The 19,641-nt window shown below is 55.1% G+C and overlaps 2 protein-coding genes across 3 annotated transcripts; both read left to right on the top strand.

Moving 5' to 3' along the window:
• The first annotated feature begins 28 nt into the window (after nucleotides 1-28).
• OTOP2 (otopetrin 2) lies at nucleotides 29-7,663 on the top strand. The gene is made up of 7 exons (XM_017646172.3): nucleotides 29-112; nucleotides 371-714; nucleotides 1,296-1,432; nucleotides 2,567-2,625; nucleotides 3,071-3,204; nucleotides 4,686-5,563; nucleotides 6,996-7,663. Exons 2-7 carry the CDS (start codon nucleotides 402-404, stop codon nucleotides 7,164-7,166), a joined length of 1,692 nt encoding a protein of 563 aa, XP_017501661.1. The 5' UTR covers nucleotides 29-112; nucleotides 371-401; the 3' UTR covers nucleotides 7,167-7,663.
• A 460-nt stretch (nucleotides 7,664-8,123) lies between these two features.
• On the top strand, nucleotides 8,124-19,059 carry OTOP3 (otopetrin 3). 2 transcript variants are annotated; one of them, XM_017646153.3, is made up of 8 exons: nucleotides 9,018-9,930; nucleotides 10,038-10,105; nucleotides 13,061-13,477; nucleotides 13,564-13,700; nucleotides 14,318-14,376; nucleotides 14,656-14,774; nucleotides 16,409-17,223; nucleotides 18,319-19,059. In XM_017646153.3, exons 3-8 carry the CDS (start codon nucleotides 13,081-13,083, stop codon nucleotides 18,487-18,489), a joined length of 1,698 nt encoding a protein of 565 aa, XP_017501642.3. In that variant the 5' UTR covers nucleotides 9,018-9,930; nucleotides 10,038-10,105; nucleotides 13,061-13,080; the 3' UTR covers nucleotides 18,490-19,059. The 2 variants fall into 2 exon arrangements, with proteins under 2 accessions (XP_017501640.3, XP_017501642.3); XM_017646151.3 differs by lacking the exons at nucleotides 9,018-9,930; nucleotides 10,038-10,105 and adding an exon at nucleotides 8,124-8,991.
• The last annotated feature ends 582 nt before the right edge of the window (nucleotides 19,060-19,641 follow it).

Raw genomic sequence — 19,641 nt, forward strand, 5'->3', positions numbered from 1 at the left:
TAAATCACCCTGCCCTCCCCGGTATAAAGCACCCGTCCAGCCGGGCGCGGGAGAGAGGAGACGCTCACCACCCCCTGACCCCCAGCTCAGCGCGGGCTCCCGGCCCAGCCAGGTGGGTGCCCGGGACCAGAGGCTGACGGATTTGGGGAGTGGAGACCTGGTCGGGGTCCGACGGGGCTCCCGCTGCTTCTCCTTTCTTCCCGTCGAGCACCCGCAGGGTTGGCTATTCTCTCGCCTCCCCATGTGCTTCCTCCACCACGCAGCTCCCACCCTCCGAGTTAGGAACGCCCAGGTCCCTAAATCAAGGGACAAGTTGGAGAAAGAGAGCTCTCGGGGTTGACTTGGGGTCCTGTCCGCTCCTGCCCCACAGTGACCCCTCCAACCTCCCCGTCACCCCGGCCATGTCTGAGGAGCTGGCCCCGGGCCCCAAGGAGAGCCCGCCGGCGCCGCGGGTGGCCCCCCGCGAGGTGTGGAAGAAGGGCGGCCGCCTGCTGTCCGTGCTCCTGTCCGTGAACGTGCTGCTCCTCGCCTGCACGCTCATCAGCGGCGGCGCCTTCAACAAGGTGGCGGTGTATGACACCGACGTGTTCGCGCTGCTCACCACCATGATGCTGCTCGCGGCGCTCTGGATCCTCTTCTACCTCCTGGGCACCGCGCGCTGCCCGGACGCCGTCCCCTACCGGGATGCGCACGCCGGCCCCATCTGGCTCCGAGGTGCCAGGGGAGCAGCGGGCGGAGGTGGGGTGGGCCAGGCGCGGAGCCGGACGCGGGGGCTCTCGGAGGAATTCTGGAGCGCGCGCACGCCAAGGTAGAGGGGCGAGAGGTTCCCCAGGAGGAGTGGCTGTGCCTGAGGGTGAGGTGGGCTGCTGTGGAAGGAGCAGGGGGAGGGGAAAGTCTGGGAGGAGGGATGAAGAGAGGGATGGAGGCGAATTGCTTTGCCCTGTCTAAAGACTGAAAAAGGGTGATCACAGGAGAGCCTTTGATGAAGAGCAGAAAGCGACAGCGTTCTCTTATCTCTGCAGCCCCCAAAGCTGGGGCTCAACACAACATCCATCCATCCACCCACTCAATCATATACTCATCCTTCCATCCACTTATTCACCCATTCACCCATCTACCTATCCATCCAACCATCCATCCACCCACCCAGCCACCCACACGTCCTTCCAGCCTCCCACCTGCCCCGTTTATTTCCCCATCCACTCCACCACCTAACCACCCAGCCATCTAGCCATCCATTCTCAGATCTATAAGCCTTCTCTCCTGCCTCTCTGATCTGCCCCTCGCCTTTCCAGGTGGGCTGGTGCTGTTTGGGGTCTGCACTCTCATCATGGATGTCTTCAAGACTGGCTACTACTCCAGTTTCTTTGAGTGCCAGTCAGCCATCAAGATCCTGCACCCTCTTGCCCAGGCTGTGTTTGTCATTGTCCAGGTGGGTGTGAAGCATATCCTTGATGGAAAGGAGCCAGCTGGGTCCCACTCCATGCACCCTGAGCAGTCAAAGAAGGTGGGGGGATAGGACTGCGGGTCATATGAGTCCATAAATCTGGAGGCACTTGGTAATGAAGTAACATCCAAATGTGAGCTCCTACTTAGGGGCCCTGCAGTTTCATTTCAACCTAAGCAGTGTCAGTAGTTGACACATAGGAGGTGTGAGTTGTGGCAGCTGACATTGTCTCCTGGAACCTGGCCTGTCCTGCTTGGGTGTCTGCAGAGGGCATCAGTATCAGCCCTGGGTCCTGCTGCGGGCCTGGCTGGTTTGACTTCAGCTATGGCCCCTATGTTCTATATTTGTTCGGTATATAGGATATCTTATACCTGAGATTTTTCAAACAAGTTCAAATACATATTTTTTTATTTGTTGCATAAGGAACACTTTGAAAGATCTTCTGAGCTGACACAGGGCTGGTGAGACCAGAACAGACCCCAGCCCTGTATCATGACCAGAATAACTACATGTATGGTTCCCTCCCCTGAAACATCACCACTGCTGCCTAGGTTTTTGCGATTTAACACATTTATGACCTTGGCATTTATATAAATTTAATCTTACATTTTGTGGGGTTAAAGAATACTCAGATGAAAACACACGTATCCCCACATCAACAAATGCCACAGCAGTGATTTGTTGGCCTCCAGGTGTGCGTGAGGGCTTGTGGAACAGCAAAGGATGAGCAGGGGATGTTGCCAAAGGGAGGTCAGAAGTCACCAGAGTCTTTCTATCTTGGACAAGACCTAACCTGAGGCTGGGCTTGCTCCTAGGATTGAATAACTAAGCAGTCAAAACTGTTTGGCTGCCACGCTGCAAAAAAAAAAAAAAAGCAAACACCAACACCAGAGAGTTTACAGGTGACATTTTTGCAAACTTTTAAAGAACCTACTTTATACAAATTGTTTCATAGCACAGAAAGAGAAAAGGCTCCCCATCTCATTTTGTAAACCTAAAACAAATGTGACAACCTAGCATGAGGGCTCTTGAGGTAGAAAGAACATGAAGCTGGAGATGGGCACCTCGGAGTTGAGTCCATCTGAGGAGTAAATGAGCCCCACCATCCTCTCTCAACAGACTTACTTTCTCTGGGTCTCTGCTAAAGACTGTGTTCACGTCCACCTGGATCTGACCCGGTGAGTGCCTGTTCCGCAGCTCAGTGTCTGTGCCCAACATGGCAGTGCTCACCTAGAATGAGAGATGGGGGCTTCCCCACCTGGGGCATGGGTCTGCCCCCACAGTGGGGTTTCAGCCAAAGCCCCCTTGCTTTGTCAGCCTGACTTCCACCACCCTGTGCTCTGTGTGAGCATGTGTGTGCATGTGCTTGGTGGGATGTCCTTTCTCCTAGGGGGGGAAACAGCAGTGGCCTGAGACCCTGCACATCCCCTGACCCTCTCTCGGGTGGCCAGTAAGCAGTCCTTCCAAATCCCAGACTCAGCTTCCCTATTCACACAGGAGCCTGACTGCCTTCTTGCTGCTCCACCCCACCTCCCAGTATAGCTTGTCAACTCTGCACCTCCCCAGGTACACCCAAGATAAGACAAACTCTCACTGGCCTCTTTGCCCTCTCTCTCCAAACAGATGTGGTCTCATGTTCACACTCACCACCAACCTGGCCATCTGGATGGCAGCTGTGGTGGATGAGTCCGTGCACCAGGCCCACTCCTACAGCAGTTCCCACAGCAACGCCAGCCACACCCGCCTCGGTCCTGACCGTGAGTGCCCACCTCTGATGAGCCCTGCTGGCCTCAGGCCTCCCAGGCCTTGGGCTGGGTGCTTGGTGCACTGTACAGTCAGTCTCCTGTGCCTTACGAGAGGAGGGGCTCCTCCTCCTCCAGGCTCCACCTCTGAGGTGTGGGTGTAGGTGACCCAGGAGGCATCTTCTCATCCTGGGGGTGCAGCCTTCACGTCCAGGTCCCCATTGCACCAAAGAAGGGACTTGGGCTGCAGGATGACAGGACAAGGGCAACCAAACTGGACAGAGGGGAAGGGAGGCAGAGTGGCTTGATGGTGGGAGCACAGGACCAGACGGGAGAGCCTGGCAAGGAGAAGGCAGAGCTAATGACCACGATGACAGTATTTGCTGAGCTCTGTACGTCAGCTGCTGTGCTGAGTATCTTAAGCACTATCTTGCCTAACCCTCACAATGTCCCTATGAGATGGGTACTATTACAATTCCCATTTTACAGATGCAGAAACTAAGACACAAAAGGTTAAGTAGTTTGTCCAAGGTCTCAGCGCTTGAAATTGGAGAATTAGTGTGGAGATCCATCTTTGCTTTGAACCAATATGCTACACTGAGAAGAATGAGGTCCATGGTTCCCCTGATCCTAGTTCTCTGGGCTTCTGACTGGCCCCCCACTAACCAGGAGCAGACAGGATGACTAAGTCCATGTAGACTTCACCTGAAGACATGCACACACTTCAGTCTGGGAAGACCAGGAACAGAAATTGGGCCAGGAGACCTCAGCCCAGAAGGACTGTTAAAGGGCATACAGAGGGTTCCTGAGGATGGTTAAGAGCAACCCAGGGAGGTGGCCAACTTAACGTGCTGGGTGAGGGGTGCAGAGAGACACCTTGAACCTTAGTTTCTGCATCTGCAAAACCAGCTGGGATTGTTCTGGGGATCAAAAGAGATGTTTGCCAAGGCCTCCGACAAAGTGCGCTCTGGACACAGGATAAGATTCCTACAGGTGTGGCACAACCAGACTAACAGGAGGTCATGGTCAAGGCCTGGGCACAGCAGCTCACTGTCTGGGCTGAGTCAGAGGCTGGGGAGAGGGGTGAGGAAGCTTGAACTTTAGGGGCTCCCAGGTGGGTCACCTTCTATCAGGACCAGAACCTCACCTATCTCGGGGAGCCAGGGATCATTACTGGTTGGGAGGGACTGAGAATGTTTTCCTGAAGGAGTGAAATAGGGTGAAGGGGTCAGTTCTGTGCTCAGATTTTTCTTTTTTAGAGAGTCCTGGCTCACTACTGATGTGCCCCACAGTCTCTGGCACATAGTAGGTGCTCAGTAAATACTTGTGGAATGAATAACCATGCCAGGCCCTGTGTAGGCATTTGGGATCCCGTGCTGAATATGACAGACAGCAACCCCACCCTTACAAATGTCACAGTCTAGTGGGGAGGCTCTTCAGGTGGGGTGCCTCCAGGGAGGTGGGGGCAGCCCAACTCTGTGCCCCTCTCCCCACAGCACAGCGAGCAGGCAGCCTGGTCGGAGGAGACTGCTCCTGCAACACGGCCATCTGCCAGATCTTCCAGCAGGGTTACTTCTACCTGTACCCCTTCAACATTGAGTACAGCCTCTTCGCTTCTACCATGCTCTATGTCATGTGGAAGAACGTGGGCAGGCTGCTGGCTTCCTCCACCCATGGCCACAGCCACACCCCAACCCGGGTCAGCCTCTTCCGAGAGACCTTTTTTGTTGGCCCCGTTCTGGGCCTGATGCTCTTTATGGTGGGGCTGGCAGTCTTCATCATCTATGAGGTCCAAGTGAGTGGGGACAGGGGCCGCACCCAGCAGGGCCTGGTCATCTACTACAGCTTCACCATCATCTGTCTGGGGCTCATGACCTTGGCAAGCCTCAGTGGCTCCGTCATCTACCGTTTTGACCGCCGGGCCATGGACCACCATAAGAACCCCACTCGAACCCTGGATGTCGCCCTACTGATGGGTGCCGCCCTGGGCCAGTACGCCATCTCCTACTACTCCATCGTGGCCGTGGTGGTGGGCACACCCAAGGACTTGCTGGGGGGACTCAACCTCGCCCATGCTCTGCTCATGATTGCCCAGCACACCTTCCAGAACGTGTTCATCATTGAGAGCCTCCACCGGGGACCACCCGGGGCAGAGCCTCATGATACCCCCCCGAAGGAGCCCTGCCACGGCCTTACCTTTGCCAACCTGGATGCCCTGCACACCTTGCCTGGCTGTCCCCCCACGCCCACGCTAGTTGGCCCCAGTGCAGAGGGCCCTCAGGAAGCAGTGGCCATCATCTTGGCCCTCAGGGGCCACTGGAGACGCCGGTGCCTGAAGGATATTTCTCTGTTTCTCCTGCTCTGCAACATCATTGTGAGTAATGGGGGGAGGTCAGGGTGGGCTGGGGTGAAGGCTGAGCATGGATGCTCTTTCGGGTTTATCCACTTGATCTGCTCTGTCTTGCCCCTAGCCCACTCAAGAATCTTACAGCTCCCTAGGAAAGGAGCAGGTTCAGAGAGGGTCAGGAGCAGGCTCCGGACAAACAGCATCTCAGGGCACACAGAGAGAATGAAATCCCAGCATTCTGGCATCTAGGCAGCAGACAGAGCTGGAGGGGTCCCAGGAAATGCTGACATGGGGGCTGGGTGAAGGTGAGAGGGAGCTGTGAGAGCCCACGTGGAGTGGGGGGGCCTCACCCCCAGGTGGGAGGTGTGACTGCTCCTGGAACTCGTGACCAGCCTGCCTCTCAGAATAACTGGAGCAGCAACAGGAAGTCGAGGAGACAAGTGTAAGTGTGAGCAGTCTGTTAGCAAAGTGTAGAGGCCGGCTGGCCAGGAAGAGGGGCCATCCACAAGTGTTCCCCCCACCTTCCTGTGATTCAGCAAAGCCCTTACTAAGAGAAGCTCCTCTACAGCTACTGACTTCACGCAGTCCAAGTATATGCCCAGTGTGGAAACACCCCAGGGCAGACACTCTTCATGAAGGTGTACCTACTGGTAGAAGCAATAAGGCTCAAAACCTCCTCATATCTTGGGCCAGCCTAGGCCCTGTCCCCACCCCCACCATCTGCCATGGCCCTGCCCGCCTGCTTGAGTCACCTTTAGGGAGGCTGTTTGTGCCCCTGGTGTCCATTCCTGTATCAACTCTCAGAGAGTCATCTTCAACTCCTTCATCATGTAAGACAGAAAAAGGCTCAAAGAGGGGCTGCATTGTGCCTAAGGATGAAATTAACTGGGTGTGGGGAGGGTGCACTAGCCTAAAAGGCTTTGTTCTTTGCCTCAGACCCCACACATGAACCTTCTGAGCTCATAGCCAAGGTGAAGTGGGATTCCAGCTCCAACCTCCTCCCAGGAGAACAAGCTCATAGAGGGCTGGGGTGGGGTGGCCTTCCGGCTGGGCCCTGACCCCCCTGCCCTGGTCTGTTTGATTCTACCACCACCCTGCACACATCTCTCTAGGAGAGAGAAGCTGATTTTGACATGCATACCAAATTCTCAAGACATTTATTTATTGAAACCACTTCTCCCCTTCCCCATCCCACAAGTGGGCCATACTAACAGTGTGATCACAGGGGAAGCCCTACCCTGGGGGTGGGCTAGTTCAGTTGGACACATTTCCTGAACTCCTTAGGAGTGCCAGCCTCTGCCCAAGTTGCTGGAGGTCCCCACTCAGCAACACCCAGCCCTCACTGTCCACCTAATGGAGTGCTGGGAGCTCCAGCCCATCACCCCCCACCAAAGCCCACAGAAATGACTCACAGGTGCCAGTCTGGGCCAGGGCCTGATGCACCCCTCTCTCCCCACAGCTGTGGATCATGCCCGCCTTTGGGGCACGCCCTCACTTCAGCAACACCGTGGAGGTGGACTTCTACGGCTACTCCCTCTGGGCAGCCATTGTCAACATATGCCTGCCTTTTGGCATCTTCTACCGCATGCATGCTGTCTCCAGCCTGCTGGAGGTCTATGTGCTGTCCTGAAGCCCCCAACAGAGGCATGGGGGTGAGGGGGTTGGCTCATTCACCAACCCAGAGACCCTCTGGAATGAACCCAGGCTGGTAGGCATTGTGCCACGTTACCCCACATTTGCTGCCTAGCCCCAGAGTGTAATTTTCACAAAAATTATTTTTCCAAATGAGTTTTTAAATCAGTCAGGACTCTGGGGCATGGGGCTACTAGGGGAGAGAGATCTCTCCCTGCAGCATTTCTGGGATCAGGGAAGACCTGGTGTCGGCGGCTCCGACTCTCCCCCTGATTCCAGCCCTGTGGCCTGGCCATTGCTGTGCCTGACGCTGGAAACCAATAAACCTGCAGCTCTCCCCCAGACTCCCACTTCTTGTCTTGGTTGCCCCATCTGAGATGATCACAGTAGAGGATCTCATGGGCCAGAGCTGGAAGGGTCCCTGGAGGTTTTCGGGGGTCAAGCTTTTCAGCGGGTGAGCCACATCTGAGTTACCGACCAGTTACATATACACTTGTACCTGGGTGGCCAGGAGGCGCTGGACAGAGCCCTCAGGCTGCCACCCTCTTCTTCCCTTTATCCTCAAGTGACATATACATTCTTGTACGTGTTCCATGACACACAGAAGGTTAAGAAGGACTGAGCTAGACCAACCACCATCTTACAAAGGAAACTGAGGCCCAGCAAGGTAAAGTGACTTGATAAAGATTCCACAGCTAAAGAGAGTCAGAACCTTTCTACAAAGAGTGATACTTTTCAAACAGCAAAACTTCTTGTCCCTCAAATAAAATATTTCAGGATGCCAAGTGTATACCATAGATATAAACAGGGCTGTTTTAGTTTAAGAGGAATTGGGGGATGCAGACACCCCCTGGACCTCTTCTTACTCACCACCCCTGTTCGCTGGGGATCTCTGAGGTTCCTCTCCAAATCCCTAGGGCTTCTACCCTCCAGAAGGTATAGAGATGGGCTTGCCCCGGAGAGAGACTGAGGAACTGCCACAGAGCAGAGAGATTGAAAGAGAAGCCTCCGCAGCTAGAAGAGGAGAAAGAATCGGTGGCCAACCACAGTCAGGTGAAGGGGGGCCAGGCTAGAGTGGGGGCTAGAGTGGGGGCAGATGGCATTTTGTGGGAGCGTGTGGGAGCATTGGCACCTGGAGGACAGGGGACTTCAGAGGAAAATGTGCCTAGACGCTGACAGCAGAATAGGGGTGAGGGTTCTCAGAGGCTGCAGGAGGAGTGCAGGAGGCCAGGCTGACCTCCCACCCCTCCCACTTTCTGCCCTGTAACAATGGGGCCTCCACGCTCACGTTCGACTTAGTGGAGAGAGGCTGCTGGGCCATGTGAGGTGGCAGGTTGCTGCGAGGCCTTGCCCCACCCTCGTACCAGGTGGGGTACAGGAAAAGGAGAGCCAGACCCGGGGGGGAGGTTCCAGTCTTTGCTTGGCAGGCGGAGGAAAGTGTGGCCGGAACCCCGCAAGGCCTGTACTGTGGCCCAAGGACATTGCACGCACTCCACCCCGGAGGCGGTCCTGCCCGCAGGTCCCCAGACCATGCTGCCCGGGCCTGTCCCGCCTCCAGCTCCGCCTGCCGGTCCAGCCGCCTAGCTATTGGCTGCAAGACCGGGGCCGGAACCCCCAGTGGGGTAATTAAGGAAGGATTAATGAGATCCCCAAAGTCAACAGAAAAATCGATGGGCCGCGGAGCCCGAGCGGCTGCTGTGCAGTCCCACCGGGCGGGGGACGTCGGGGGCATCCTTCGGGGCTCAGGGGTCTCACCTGGACGGACGATCGGCCCTGCGCCCGCAGTCGGTGGCCACCAGCGGCGATGCCCACGCAGGCCTCAGGTAAGGCTCCGCAGCGGCGCCGTTATGGCCAGGAGTCTCTCTGAATGCTGGCGGAACATTCTGAGCGAGCCCACCCTCGACAGCCACACCTACTCTGCCCCCAAAGTGGGGTTCAAGGACATGGGGCTGTAGAGATTGGGGCAGGAGGGCAGGATGACTCGGGGAGGCCAACCCCTGGCGACCCGGGTGCCGGTTCTTCTCTGTCCCCCATCCCGGCCAGGCTCCACGGACTGGAGGCACACAAAGGTCAGCAGGGCGCGCCGGACCCAGCTGAAAGGGGGCAAACAGACGAAAAGGGGTGCCGAGGTCAGGAAGGGGCGAGAAACCCTGGGAAACAGGGTGTGGGGTTAGGGCTGCCTGGACGCGGGTCTGAGGTCCCTGGGGTGACTCAGGGAGAAATCCCGAAGCTCAAGCAGCCTCCTCAGCAGCTGGCCTTGCGCTCCTGACCAAGCACCGCGCCCCGACGGCTCCGCGGTTTTCATCAAACCAGTTTGGTGTCAGGGCCCTCCCTGGTGCTGGCGTGGCGCCGAGGGGCGTGCCAGAGGGCGGTGGATTCCTCCTTGTCGTTTCCGGGCGCCTCGCCCAGTTCCTGAGACCCCCTGCTTGCCCACCCCTGCACCCTCCCACGAGGCAGACTGATTGGCCCTCTAGTGGCCGCTGGAGGGATGGATCCCACGAGTGGGGATGCGGGAAGACAGGGTGGGGACCCTGAGGCGAGAGGTTTCCAAACGGGGTCCCCCAGGGTCTCCTCTAGTCCTGCAGCCCAAATAAAAACCACTCCTGAAATTCACCAGTAATCCGGACCCTTCCAGCCTCTCCAGGACCTCGACAGAACTGGAAGGAAATGCGTTAGCTAACACCGAGAGCTTTCTGTGTGCTCGGCATGGCTCTACATGCATTTACATGTATAAATCATTTAATTTTGACAAGACCCCTGAGGTAGGTAGTATGCATTAATTAATTCCTTTGTTTATTCATTTAAGAAATGTTTATTGGGCACCTACTACTACCAGGTACCATCCCATAATTGTATATCCATTTTACAGATGAGGAAACTGAGGCACAGAGCATCTAAGTAGGTTGTCCAACATCACAGACAAGTGCTGGAATCTGGGTTCGTAATTAGGTTCTCCTGCCTCGGGAGGACAAAGGAGATTCTGGGGAAGGCGAGATGGAGCAGGCAGGGTTGGAAGAAAAGGAGCAGGGAGTTGTCCCTGTGCGCCTCACACTTGCTCAACCTGGGTGGGGAAGCCTGGGAGGAAAGATCATCTAGAAAGTCTCCTTGACTGGGCGGTGATGGAAAGCTGTTCAAGGGAAGGGTCTCTGTCCATGGCTGTGGTGCTGAAAGTTCCCCAGAAAATGCCAAAGTCAGTCAGCAAACAGTAGTTGAGCATCATGCGTGTGCTGGGTTTGGGAGTCCTTAACAGGACCTGGTGTCTGCCCAGGAGGAGCTCCTGACCTTGAGGGGAGCCAACCACGCCCACAGTACCCAGCAGACACTGCACACTCTCAATAGATGGTAGGGCAGAGAGAGAAGGCTTCCCAGGAGAGGTGCTTAAAGTGGGTGGTGTGGGTGGGTGAGAGCCCCTCGTGGAGGGCAGCGGACAGACAAAGCCGAAGGAACAGCAGGTTCCAGGAGTGATGGCAGGAGGTATAAGACCACACGAGAAATGTGGAGCCCTCTGGCTGGGCCTGAATGGACGTGGGGGCAGGTGCCTGGAGTGTGCTGATGGGGGCTGGACAGGGAGGGTGCAGAACTAGAGCGAAGACAGGGGAGACTGGGAAAAGGGGAGAAAATAATTTCTTAAAATCCTTGACACAGGACCAAGTTTTATTATTCTATTTATACCAGAAAAGAAGAGTGGGAAGTATATATATTCAGCAGATTGCATGTGGGAGAAAGGAGGCCCAGAGAGGCTGCATTTTAGAGCCGTGCTGAGGGTCTTCTGGTGGCTACAGAGGGGAAAGCTCCTGAAGCTCAGAGTCCAAAAGGAAAGACAGACCAAAGGATAGCTAATTAAAACAGAGCATGACAGGTGGCGCTCCAGCAACAAGCACGGGGGCACATGGGGCACGTAATCCAGCCTTGGCATGGGGGTGGAGGGGAGGCTGCTTAGAGGAAGTGGGGCTTTGCTGAATCCTGAGGACAAGCTGTAGTCAGCCAAGGGCTGAGTGGTGAGCACTATGGGCAAAGGGTAGGGTGTGGGCAGACAGAGGTGAGCAAAAGCAGGGCACTCTGGGAACTGCAGCAGGATGGCACTGTTCACGGGCAAGGGAGTGGGGTCTGCAGACAGTGCTGGAGATCAAGTCAAGGCCATACTAGGGAACGACAGCAGCTGCCCTGCCTGGAACACCTGTGTGCTCCAAGCCCACACTAAGCATACACGGCCTCGTTTCATTTTGAACGGCTGTGCAGGCCATGCTAAATAGTTTGGACTTTATGCTGAGGGCATGTGATTGCCTTTGCGGGGCTCCCAGTAGAGGAGGGGCACAGTGGGCAGGGAGAACAGTCCACGGAAGAAAGGAGGGGACCCTAGACTAGGCTAGCAGTTGAGGCTGAGAAAAATCTAAGGGAAATTTGTGGGCTGGAATGGACACGCTTGGGGGCCTGAGAGGATGAGGGTGAGGGGAGAGGCTAGGACACCTGGTTACCTGCTGGGAGACGCAGAGATGGAGAGCCCCTTGCTAAGATAATGAACTTAGGGACCAGGCCTCCTGCAGCCTGGAGAAAGGGGACAGTGAGCACTTAGAACCCTGAGCCCAGAACCCAAGGGAAATGAGGGCAGCAGCAGGGCCAAGGGAGAGCCCTCAGGGTGTCAGGGTGCAGAAGGCAAGCCTTCTGGGTCAGCTCAGGACAGCACCCCACACCACCAGAGTACCCTGTGCTCTAGTGCAGCTATGTCTCACAAGAAATGAGTACCCAAAGGGCCCACAGGGGGAGTGGGCTGGGCTCCACAGGGGCCCTGAGCCGCAGGTAAGGGTTGACCCAAGATCTGGGCCCAAGAGAGGGATGACAAAGGGGTTGGCCTGAGTGAAAGCTTGGGAATGGTGAGGAAGTAGCAATTAGCAGGAGACATTCAGGGAAAGAGAAGGGTCAAAGTGTCCCCATATTGTCCTGGGCATTCGGAACCTCCAGGAGCCAGAGGGTGGGGAGAAAGGGTGCAGATGCAAGTCAGTTTTGACAGTCGAGGGCATGGCATTTCCTGCTGATCTCAACTTGTCCCATGCTGTGGCAGACATTGCAAATCAATCCTAGAACTTGACCCCTAAACCTTTAACGTTCTTTAAAATTAATTTAAATCACATACATAAAGTAACATGTTTTTTAAAACTAGAATATCAACCCACTCCCAATCCTAGCACCTTCCACCCTCCACCCTTCCCCAGAAAAAAATTCTATTCTGCATCCTGGTGGGTATCTTCTATACCTTTTAAAAGTAATTCTTTATACACCCATAGTACCCACAGTAGAGCCTTTCAGGTCACAGCATTCTTTCCCACCAAGTCCACACTCAGTCTCAGGATCCTTCTCAGCACAACACTCTAGGCAATCATTACCCAAGTAACCAGAGTCAGAACAAGAGAGGATACCTACTTGCTTCCCTGACTTCAGGAGTGAAATTCCTCCCAGAAGTCAGCAGAGCTCAAGCTGCCTTTGGATGATAAAAAGTCCCAGCCCTGGAAAATGCCCTAAGGCCAAGCACTGTGCAGCTGTTGCTGGCTCCCTTGACAGACATGATTTTCCTTCTTAAGATCAGGCACTGAGATGGGAAGTGAGATGGCCTTGCCAGGCCTTGGTTGAGTGGTGTGTTGAGTTGGGGTGGGGGGGGGGTGTCCTCAGGCCAGTTGAAATAATTCCTGTGTCTATTTGGAACACAGAGCATTTTCATATCCCCTGGTCTGTTTGAACTGACTCAGGTCCTGTAAGGTAGATGGGGCAGCTGCTATTATTTCCAATATTCCCACCAGAGAGATTGCATAGTTTGGCCTAAGAGTACACAGCCGTGAGGGGCAGGAATGGAACTGAAGACAGCCTGGCCCCCAACCAGGACCCTTTTTCCCTTCCCAGCCCCTTCTGAGATTCCACCCATGGCCTCTCCAGAAGCCCAGGAGGTTGGAGCAGCCCTGGCCATGGAGAACCGAGTGGATCTGGGGGCCGAGGAGACAGGGGCCCCCACCTTACCTCACCAGCAGTCCTGGCTGGTGCGACATTTCGCACTGCTGCTGCGGAGGGACCGACAGGCCCAGAAGGCAGGGCAGCTTTTCTCGGGACTCCTGGCCCTCAATGTAGTGTTCCTGGGCAGCGCCTTCATCTGTAGCATGATTTTCAACAACGTGGCCATCACACTGGGCGACGTGTGGATCCTGCTGGCTGTGCTGAAGGCCCTGTCCCTCCTCTGGCTCCTCTACTACACCGCCAGCACCACCCACCGGCCACACCCGGTGCTCCACCAGGACCCTCATGCGGGACCCATTTGGGTGCGGGGTGAGTGTTGGGGCACTGGGTGGATGGAGGAGTGGGGAGGGAGCTCTCACTCTAGGGGAGGTGCCAATGGCCACCTGGCCTGCCAGGCTCCCTGGTGCTCTTCGGCAGCTGCACCATCTGCCTCAACATCTTCCGAGTGGGCTATGACGTCAGCCACATCCACTGCAAGTCAAAACTGGAGCTCATCTTCCCTGTCATTGAGATCATCTTCATCGGCATCCAGGTAACAGAACTCTCCATCCCCATGCCACCAGGAACATACTCTGCCTACCACATCATATGCACACACCCATATCTACGCATAGGTACAACCCCACAGCAAATCCCTACCCGGCCCAGGGTACGGGCATACATACCACAGCCCCCTCACAAAGACCTGCCTCTCTGTACACACATCCACGCACACTTGCATGTACCTGCACCAGCACACACATTGTCACTGAAATGCAGACACCTATAAATACATCTGCCTGTACCCACTTGCACATACCTAAATCGCACTCCCAGATATACAGAGCCACTCTCAATAATATCCAACTCCCTCCAGAGTTCCTGTTCTGTACAAATTGCTGTGCTAGGTGTTCATTTGCATCATCCTTTTTATTTCACCAATAAATAAGCATTCTGCTAAGGGGTAGGCATTTTAGCCCCATTTTAGAGCCAAGGAGACTGAGACTCAGTGACGTGTTGCCACTGGCCCAAGACCACACAGTAAGGAAACAGTGGAGCCAGGAGTCCAACCCAGACTTCCGCACTGTCTCTTCCATTGTAAACAGACATACCCCCACAGCGCCCCACCACCATCCCCAGCCTCTGGGCTCAAGGCCCTATCTCTTTCAGACCTGGGTGCTCTGGAAACACTCTAAGGACTGTGTTCAGGTCCAGACCAACTTCACTAGGTAAGATGGGGTGAGTTCTCTCCCTCCAGTAACTCCTGGGGTTCTTCCTGTCCCCGCTAGCACTTGCCCCTCACAACTTCCCAGGACAGGGTATCCTTGGGGCTGTGGGTTAGTCTGGGAGTGCATCCTAAGTGACCTGTAGGGCTGCCTCTCCTAAAGTCCTAATGCCAGATGGGTCTGGCTTTGGGAGAGAGTGGTTGCCCTGAAGGCAGTGATGGTGAGGGTGGGGCACCTGGAGAGCCACCCAGGCTGTGTGGCAGAGTGTGGCACATCCTGCAGGTGTGGCCTGATGCTGACGCTGGCCACAGACCTGCTGCTGTGGGTTCTGGCCGTCACCAATGACTCCATGCACCGCGAGATCGAGGCTGAGCTCAGTGCCCTCATGGAAAAACTCTCAGGTACTGAGGAGACCAGGACCCCCACTCCCAATGCACACACGCACACGCACACGCACATGCATATGCAAACAGGCTATACCCCCTCAAACAGGCGAGGCTCAGCCAATCTACAGCACTGGGAGCAAACCCGAGAGGCCAGATCATGACTAAAGAGTAACTGATGTTTGCCAATGGTATCCATCCTGCCCCCATTCTGGGCCTGCCCCATCAGGTGCTGGCACCTGCCACCCTGCTCCAGGCATCCATCTAGTTGTCAGCAAGCTAGCCATAATCCTAGCTGAGCTATTCACTGATAAGTCCAGGTAAGCACCCCACCCCTGCTATTTGCATTTTACTTGCAAGAAACTAAAAAAAAAGCCCCCAGGACTGAAAGAAACATCTTCCTAACACAATTTTAGGTACCCGAACATATCAGGAGGCACAAAGATGTCTGGGCAGGAAGAACTCCCTGGATTGTTCCATGTGCCCAATCCCCTACCTATACAGTTTGCCCCTGGGAGGCTGTACCCCATAAACCTATATGGGAGCACTGCTGTCTGAGATTCAGTCACACCTGCATGTGTATAGCCCCCCACCCCAGATGGCATCACCATCCTGACCTGTGTACAGCCAAGCCTTCCCAGCACACTCATACATTTACACACCCATTGCATAAACCATGGCCTGCCTTATACGTGGGTGTTCTTTATACTCTGGATACATTTTTCAGAAGACCTGTGCAAAGAGAATTCTTGGCAAATGACATAATGGATTCTTCTATTAATAAACAATTCAAACATTCAGATGAGTAAGAACAGGATTTACCTACCACCTAGATGCAGTAGTTATTAACTTGCTGCCACATTTATTTCAACTTTTTGCTGAGTTACTTATATTACAAAGATCATGGCATTTCATCTCAAACATTTCAATATGCATCTCTTTAAAATAAGTATATTTCCACAATGCTATTATAATTTCTAACAAAATCCCTTCACATCATCCCCATCCTCTACACTGATCTAGAGTCAACTTTCTCCAGTCAGCCCATGAATGTCTTTTATGTTGGTTTTTTCAAACATACAATGCATTTGGTTGTAGTCCCTTAAATCTCTCTTTTCCTAATGATATTGAGATTGTCAAGTTGTTTCCTAGGGGTGGCATTTGCCTTACTTCCCTCTCCTGTGCTTTTCCCAGAAACTGAAAGTATGGACCAAAGTCTTGATTAGGTTCCAATTAAATACATTTGGCACCAGCGGTCCACTTTGCAGGGCACCTCATCGCAAGGCAAGACGTCTCATTACTCCACGGAGTGGGCTACAGAGGGTTCAAATGTAGCAGCCAGATCCTCCCATTATAATGGTAGAAATTTCCCCTTGTGCCCAACAAGTAGTCTGTAGCGGTGACATTGGGCACTAATGACATCACATGTAAAGTGCTTCATGTAAGCTTGGTCTCAAATCCCTTTGTAAGGCACAAACGTCCTGTGATTTCTGATTTCTCTGGGCTGCAGTTTCCATATCTGAAAAATGGGTGCCTGGGTCCCTTCCACCTCTGGCATAACCTGGAGGGGAATGTGACTGATCTGTGCAGCTGATTTCCCCAGAGCAAGGCCCACCTAAATGTCCATCCCTTCCTGCCCTGCCCCCTCCCAGGCAATGACACCAACACCTGCCTGTGCCTCAATGCCACAGTGTGTGAGGTCTTCCAGAAGGGCTACCTGATGCTCTACCCCTTCAGCACCGAGTACTGCCTCATCTGCTGTGCCATGCTCTTCGTCATGTGGAAGAACGTAGGCCGTCGCCTGGCGCACCGCACAGGCACCCACCACAGCACCCCGCCCTTCCACCTGCATGGGGCCATCTTTGGGCCACTGCTGGGTCTGCTGGTGCTGGTGGCAGGCATGTGCATCTTTGTGCTTTTCCAGATCGAAGCCAGTGGCCCTGCCATCGCGCATGAGTACTTCACCCTCTACTATGCCTTCTATGTAGCCGTGCTGCCCACCATGAGCCTGGCATGCCTAGCAGGCACGGCCATCCACGGGCTGGAGGAGCGCGAGCTGGACAGGCTTAAGAACCCCACCCGCAGCCTGGACGTGGTGCTGCTGATGGGCGCTGCGCTGGGCCAGATGGGCATTGCCTACTTCTCCATTGTGGCCATTGTGGCCACCCGCCCCCATGAACTGCTCAACTGCCTCATCCTGGCCTACTCGCTGCTGCTCATTGTGCAGCACATCGCCCAGAACCTCTTCATCGTCGAGGGCCTGCACCGGCGCCCACTCTGGGAGGCTGCTCCCGAGGGGCCGGCAGGGAAGCGGGAGGGTGAGACACCGCGCAGGGGCTCCCTGCTGGAGCTCAGCCAGGGCCTGCAGCGGGCCTCACTAGCCTACATCCACTCCTACAGCCACCTCAACTGGAAGCGGCGGGCGCTCAAGGAGATCTCACTCTTCCTCATCCTCTGCAATATCACAGTGAGTGGGCGGGCTGGGAGGCATGGGGACAGAGCTGGCCAGGTGGCCCCAGAAACCTCACTCAGGAAGGAATGGATCAAGGCGTATTCCTTGAGCAGTGACTGTCCCGAGGGTGATGAGCTGGTCTCTTTGATGGTCAAGGACGCATGCCTCTTTCCAACTAGATCCATGCTGTTTGAGAGCTGAGCATGTTCCCCAGCTCCCTGCAAGGTGCCTGGCATGAATGAATATGCCAAGCATGTAGCTAAGTGCTCTTTACAAACAAACATGTAAGATTTCTACTCTTGGGAAACTCACTGTCTAGTTGGGAAGACACCAGGGGACCAGTTAAGAAATTACCAAATAATTAATCATTCACTGAATTCAAAGAAAGGGATCAGAAAGCGCCTGATTTTCTAAAGAATCTCTAGCGGAAAGTGTTGACAGTGATTGCTCCATGTCTGGTGGCTGTCAGGTCCAGGTCCACCTCTTCACACAAGAGCTCTGCATCTCACTGCACCACCACGTAATGCCAAGCAATAAGCACCTATTTGACAGATGAGGAAACTGAGGCTTGAATTGTTGGCCTGCCCATGCTCCCACAGCCTGCAAGTGGCAGTGCTGGGACAACTCAGAGTTATTTGAGCCCATAATGGTGAAAGCTCTGGTCCAGTCAGAACACAAGGAATAAACTGGACCTGACATGCAGTGGGAGCTCAGAGAAGGCAGTGTGTGCTTAAGCGGCCCAAGAAGGTTCTGTGAGGTTTGACCTGGGCCTCCAGAAAGGGGTGGAATTTGGACAGAAGGTGGACTGGGGTGGAGGGGGCAGAGAGGCATGACTCGCAGAATGAAGCAAGAGCAGAGGTGGTTGCCATCAAGGCACAGGGGAGCCCAGACTGAAAGAGCAGGTTGTACCACGGATGGTGGCAGCCTGGGGGCTCATGATCCATCCAGAGTTCATTCAAGCTGGTAAGCCAAGGAGGTGGCAGTGGTTAAGGGGTGAGGGAGAGACAGGAGGTGGGGGTGGCTGTGAAAGCCCAAGGTGGGGGTTTGCTCAGGCTGGGGATGTGCTGGAGGAGCCCCCTCCCCCACTCAACTCCCTCCTCTCTTCCCCAGCTATGGATGATGCCTGCGTTTGGCATACACCCCGAGTTTGAGAACGGGCTGGAAAAGGATTTCTATGGCTACCGGACGTGGTTCACCATCGTAAACTTTGGCCTGCCTCTGGGGGTCTTCTACCGCATGCACTCTGTGGGGGGCCTGGTGGAAGTCTACTTAGGGGCCTGAGACTTCCCAAGGAACCCAACCCTGGCAGAACCCCAAAGTGCCAAGGCTAGGGAGAAGGTAACCCAGAGCCTGTAAGCAGATGCTCCGATCTGGGGGGGCCTAGACCAGCCTGGGTTCCCAAAGCCTGCCCCTCCCCAGAGTCCCACTGAGGTGGGGAAGGCACTGTCTGCAGCCCAAGACCAAGGGCAGGGTCTGGACGCTGAGCTTCTGATGTGCCCACATCTAGGACTGGGCACATGCCTGCCTCTGCTCACCACCACAATCAGTACAGCCCAAGGCATGCCCCAGGAAGCCCCACAGCTTTTCTCTGGGAGGGTTAGCCCTAAATGACTGAGTCTGGGGAGTTTGAAGAAGGGAACCCCTACCCAGCCGGGCCCCAGAGGTCTGCCTCTGCCATAGGAAGAGTGCACGGTCCAAGCTCAGCCCAGGGCACCCTGGAGGTTCACAGCTTCTCGGCGGCCCTTCCCTCTCCCCACCCACCCTGTCTCCTAATGAGGTCATTAATTAACTGCCAGGCAGGGTTCAACAGCTCTCTCCTGCTGCTATAAACCCTGTTTACTTGATCAATTACATTCAGGCTTCATGGCATTTGTTCCCAGGGACAGAGCTGCCACTCTGGGTATGGTGGAAAGAGGTGGTCCTCCTAGGCAGGTCTTTGGAACTGGGACAGTCCCATTTCTGGGACAGAAGGGATCTAAAGCAGTCCAACCCTTGTCTGATCCAAGGGAGGAGGTGGGAAGAGGGGGACTGGGGCTCTTGCATCCCCCCGCCCCTCACCAGCACACCCCCTCTCTGGGACAGAGCCCCAGCTTACTCATGACAGCGGCTGCGGCCTGGTCCTCTGAGCTGTCGGGTGGGGAGGGCAGGCCCTGACAGCCCATCCGTCTCCCTAAGCCCAGTGCAAACAGCAGGCTGTGCCCCGGGTGAGTCCCAGGGTGAGGCCCAGGTTTGCATGCTTCTGGGCCCCTCCCTCTGAAGCCGGGCACTGGCAAACACAAAGTGCAGCCCCGGGGACCCTCAGTGCTATCTCAGGAGTTGTCTGGGGCCAGCAGAGACCCCGGGGGCTGTGCAGGAAGCTGAGAGGCAGGTCCCTTGCCTCTCCTGTGTGGGGGCTTTCTCTGGGTGGCCACAGGCTAGGGGACCAAGCCCTGG

Source organism: Manis javanica, chromosome 4 (assembly GCF_040802235.1).
Source record: "Manis javanica isolate MJ-LG chromosome 4, MJ_LKY, whole genome shotgun sequence".
Taxonomy (NCBI): Eukaryota; Metazoa; Chordata; class Mammalia; order Pholidota; family Manidae; genus Manis; species Manis javanica.

What these genes read in the sequence shown, in the direction of transcription:
- OTOP2 (XM_017646172.3), top strand. Translation starts at nt 402, where the DNA reads ATGTCTGAGGAGCTGGCCCCGGGCCCCAAGGAGAGCCCGCCGGCGCCG. An exon ending in CGGCCCCATCTGGCTCCGAG is followed by an intron (nt 715 to 1,295) that starts GTGCCAGGGGAG and finishes TCGCCTTTCCAG; the next exon opens with GTGGGCTGGTGCTGTTTGGG. An exon ending in TCCTGCTCTGCAACATCATT is followed by an intron (nt 5,564 to 6,995) that starts GTGAGTAATGGG and finishes CTCTCCCCACAG; the next exon opens with CTGTGGATCATGCCCGCCTT.
- OTOP3 (XM_017646151.3), top strand. An exon ending in GTCCAGACCAACTTCACTAG is followed by an intron (nt 14,377 to 14,655) that starts GTAAGATGGGGT and finishes CACATCCTGCAG; the next exon opens with GTGTGGCCTGATGCTGACGC. An exon ending in CCTCATGGAAAAACTCTCAG is followed by an intron (nt 14,775 to 16,408) that starts GTACTGAGGAGA and finishes GCCCCCTCCCAG; the next exon opens with GCAATGACACCAACACCTGC.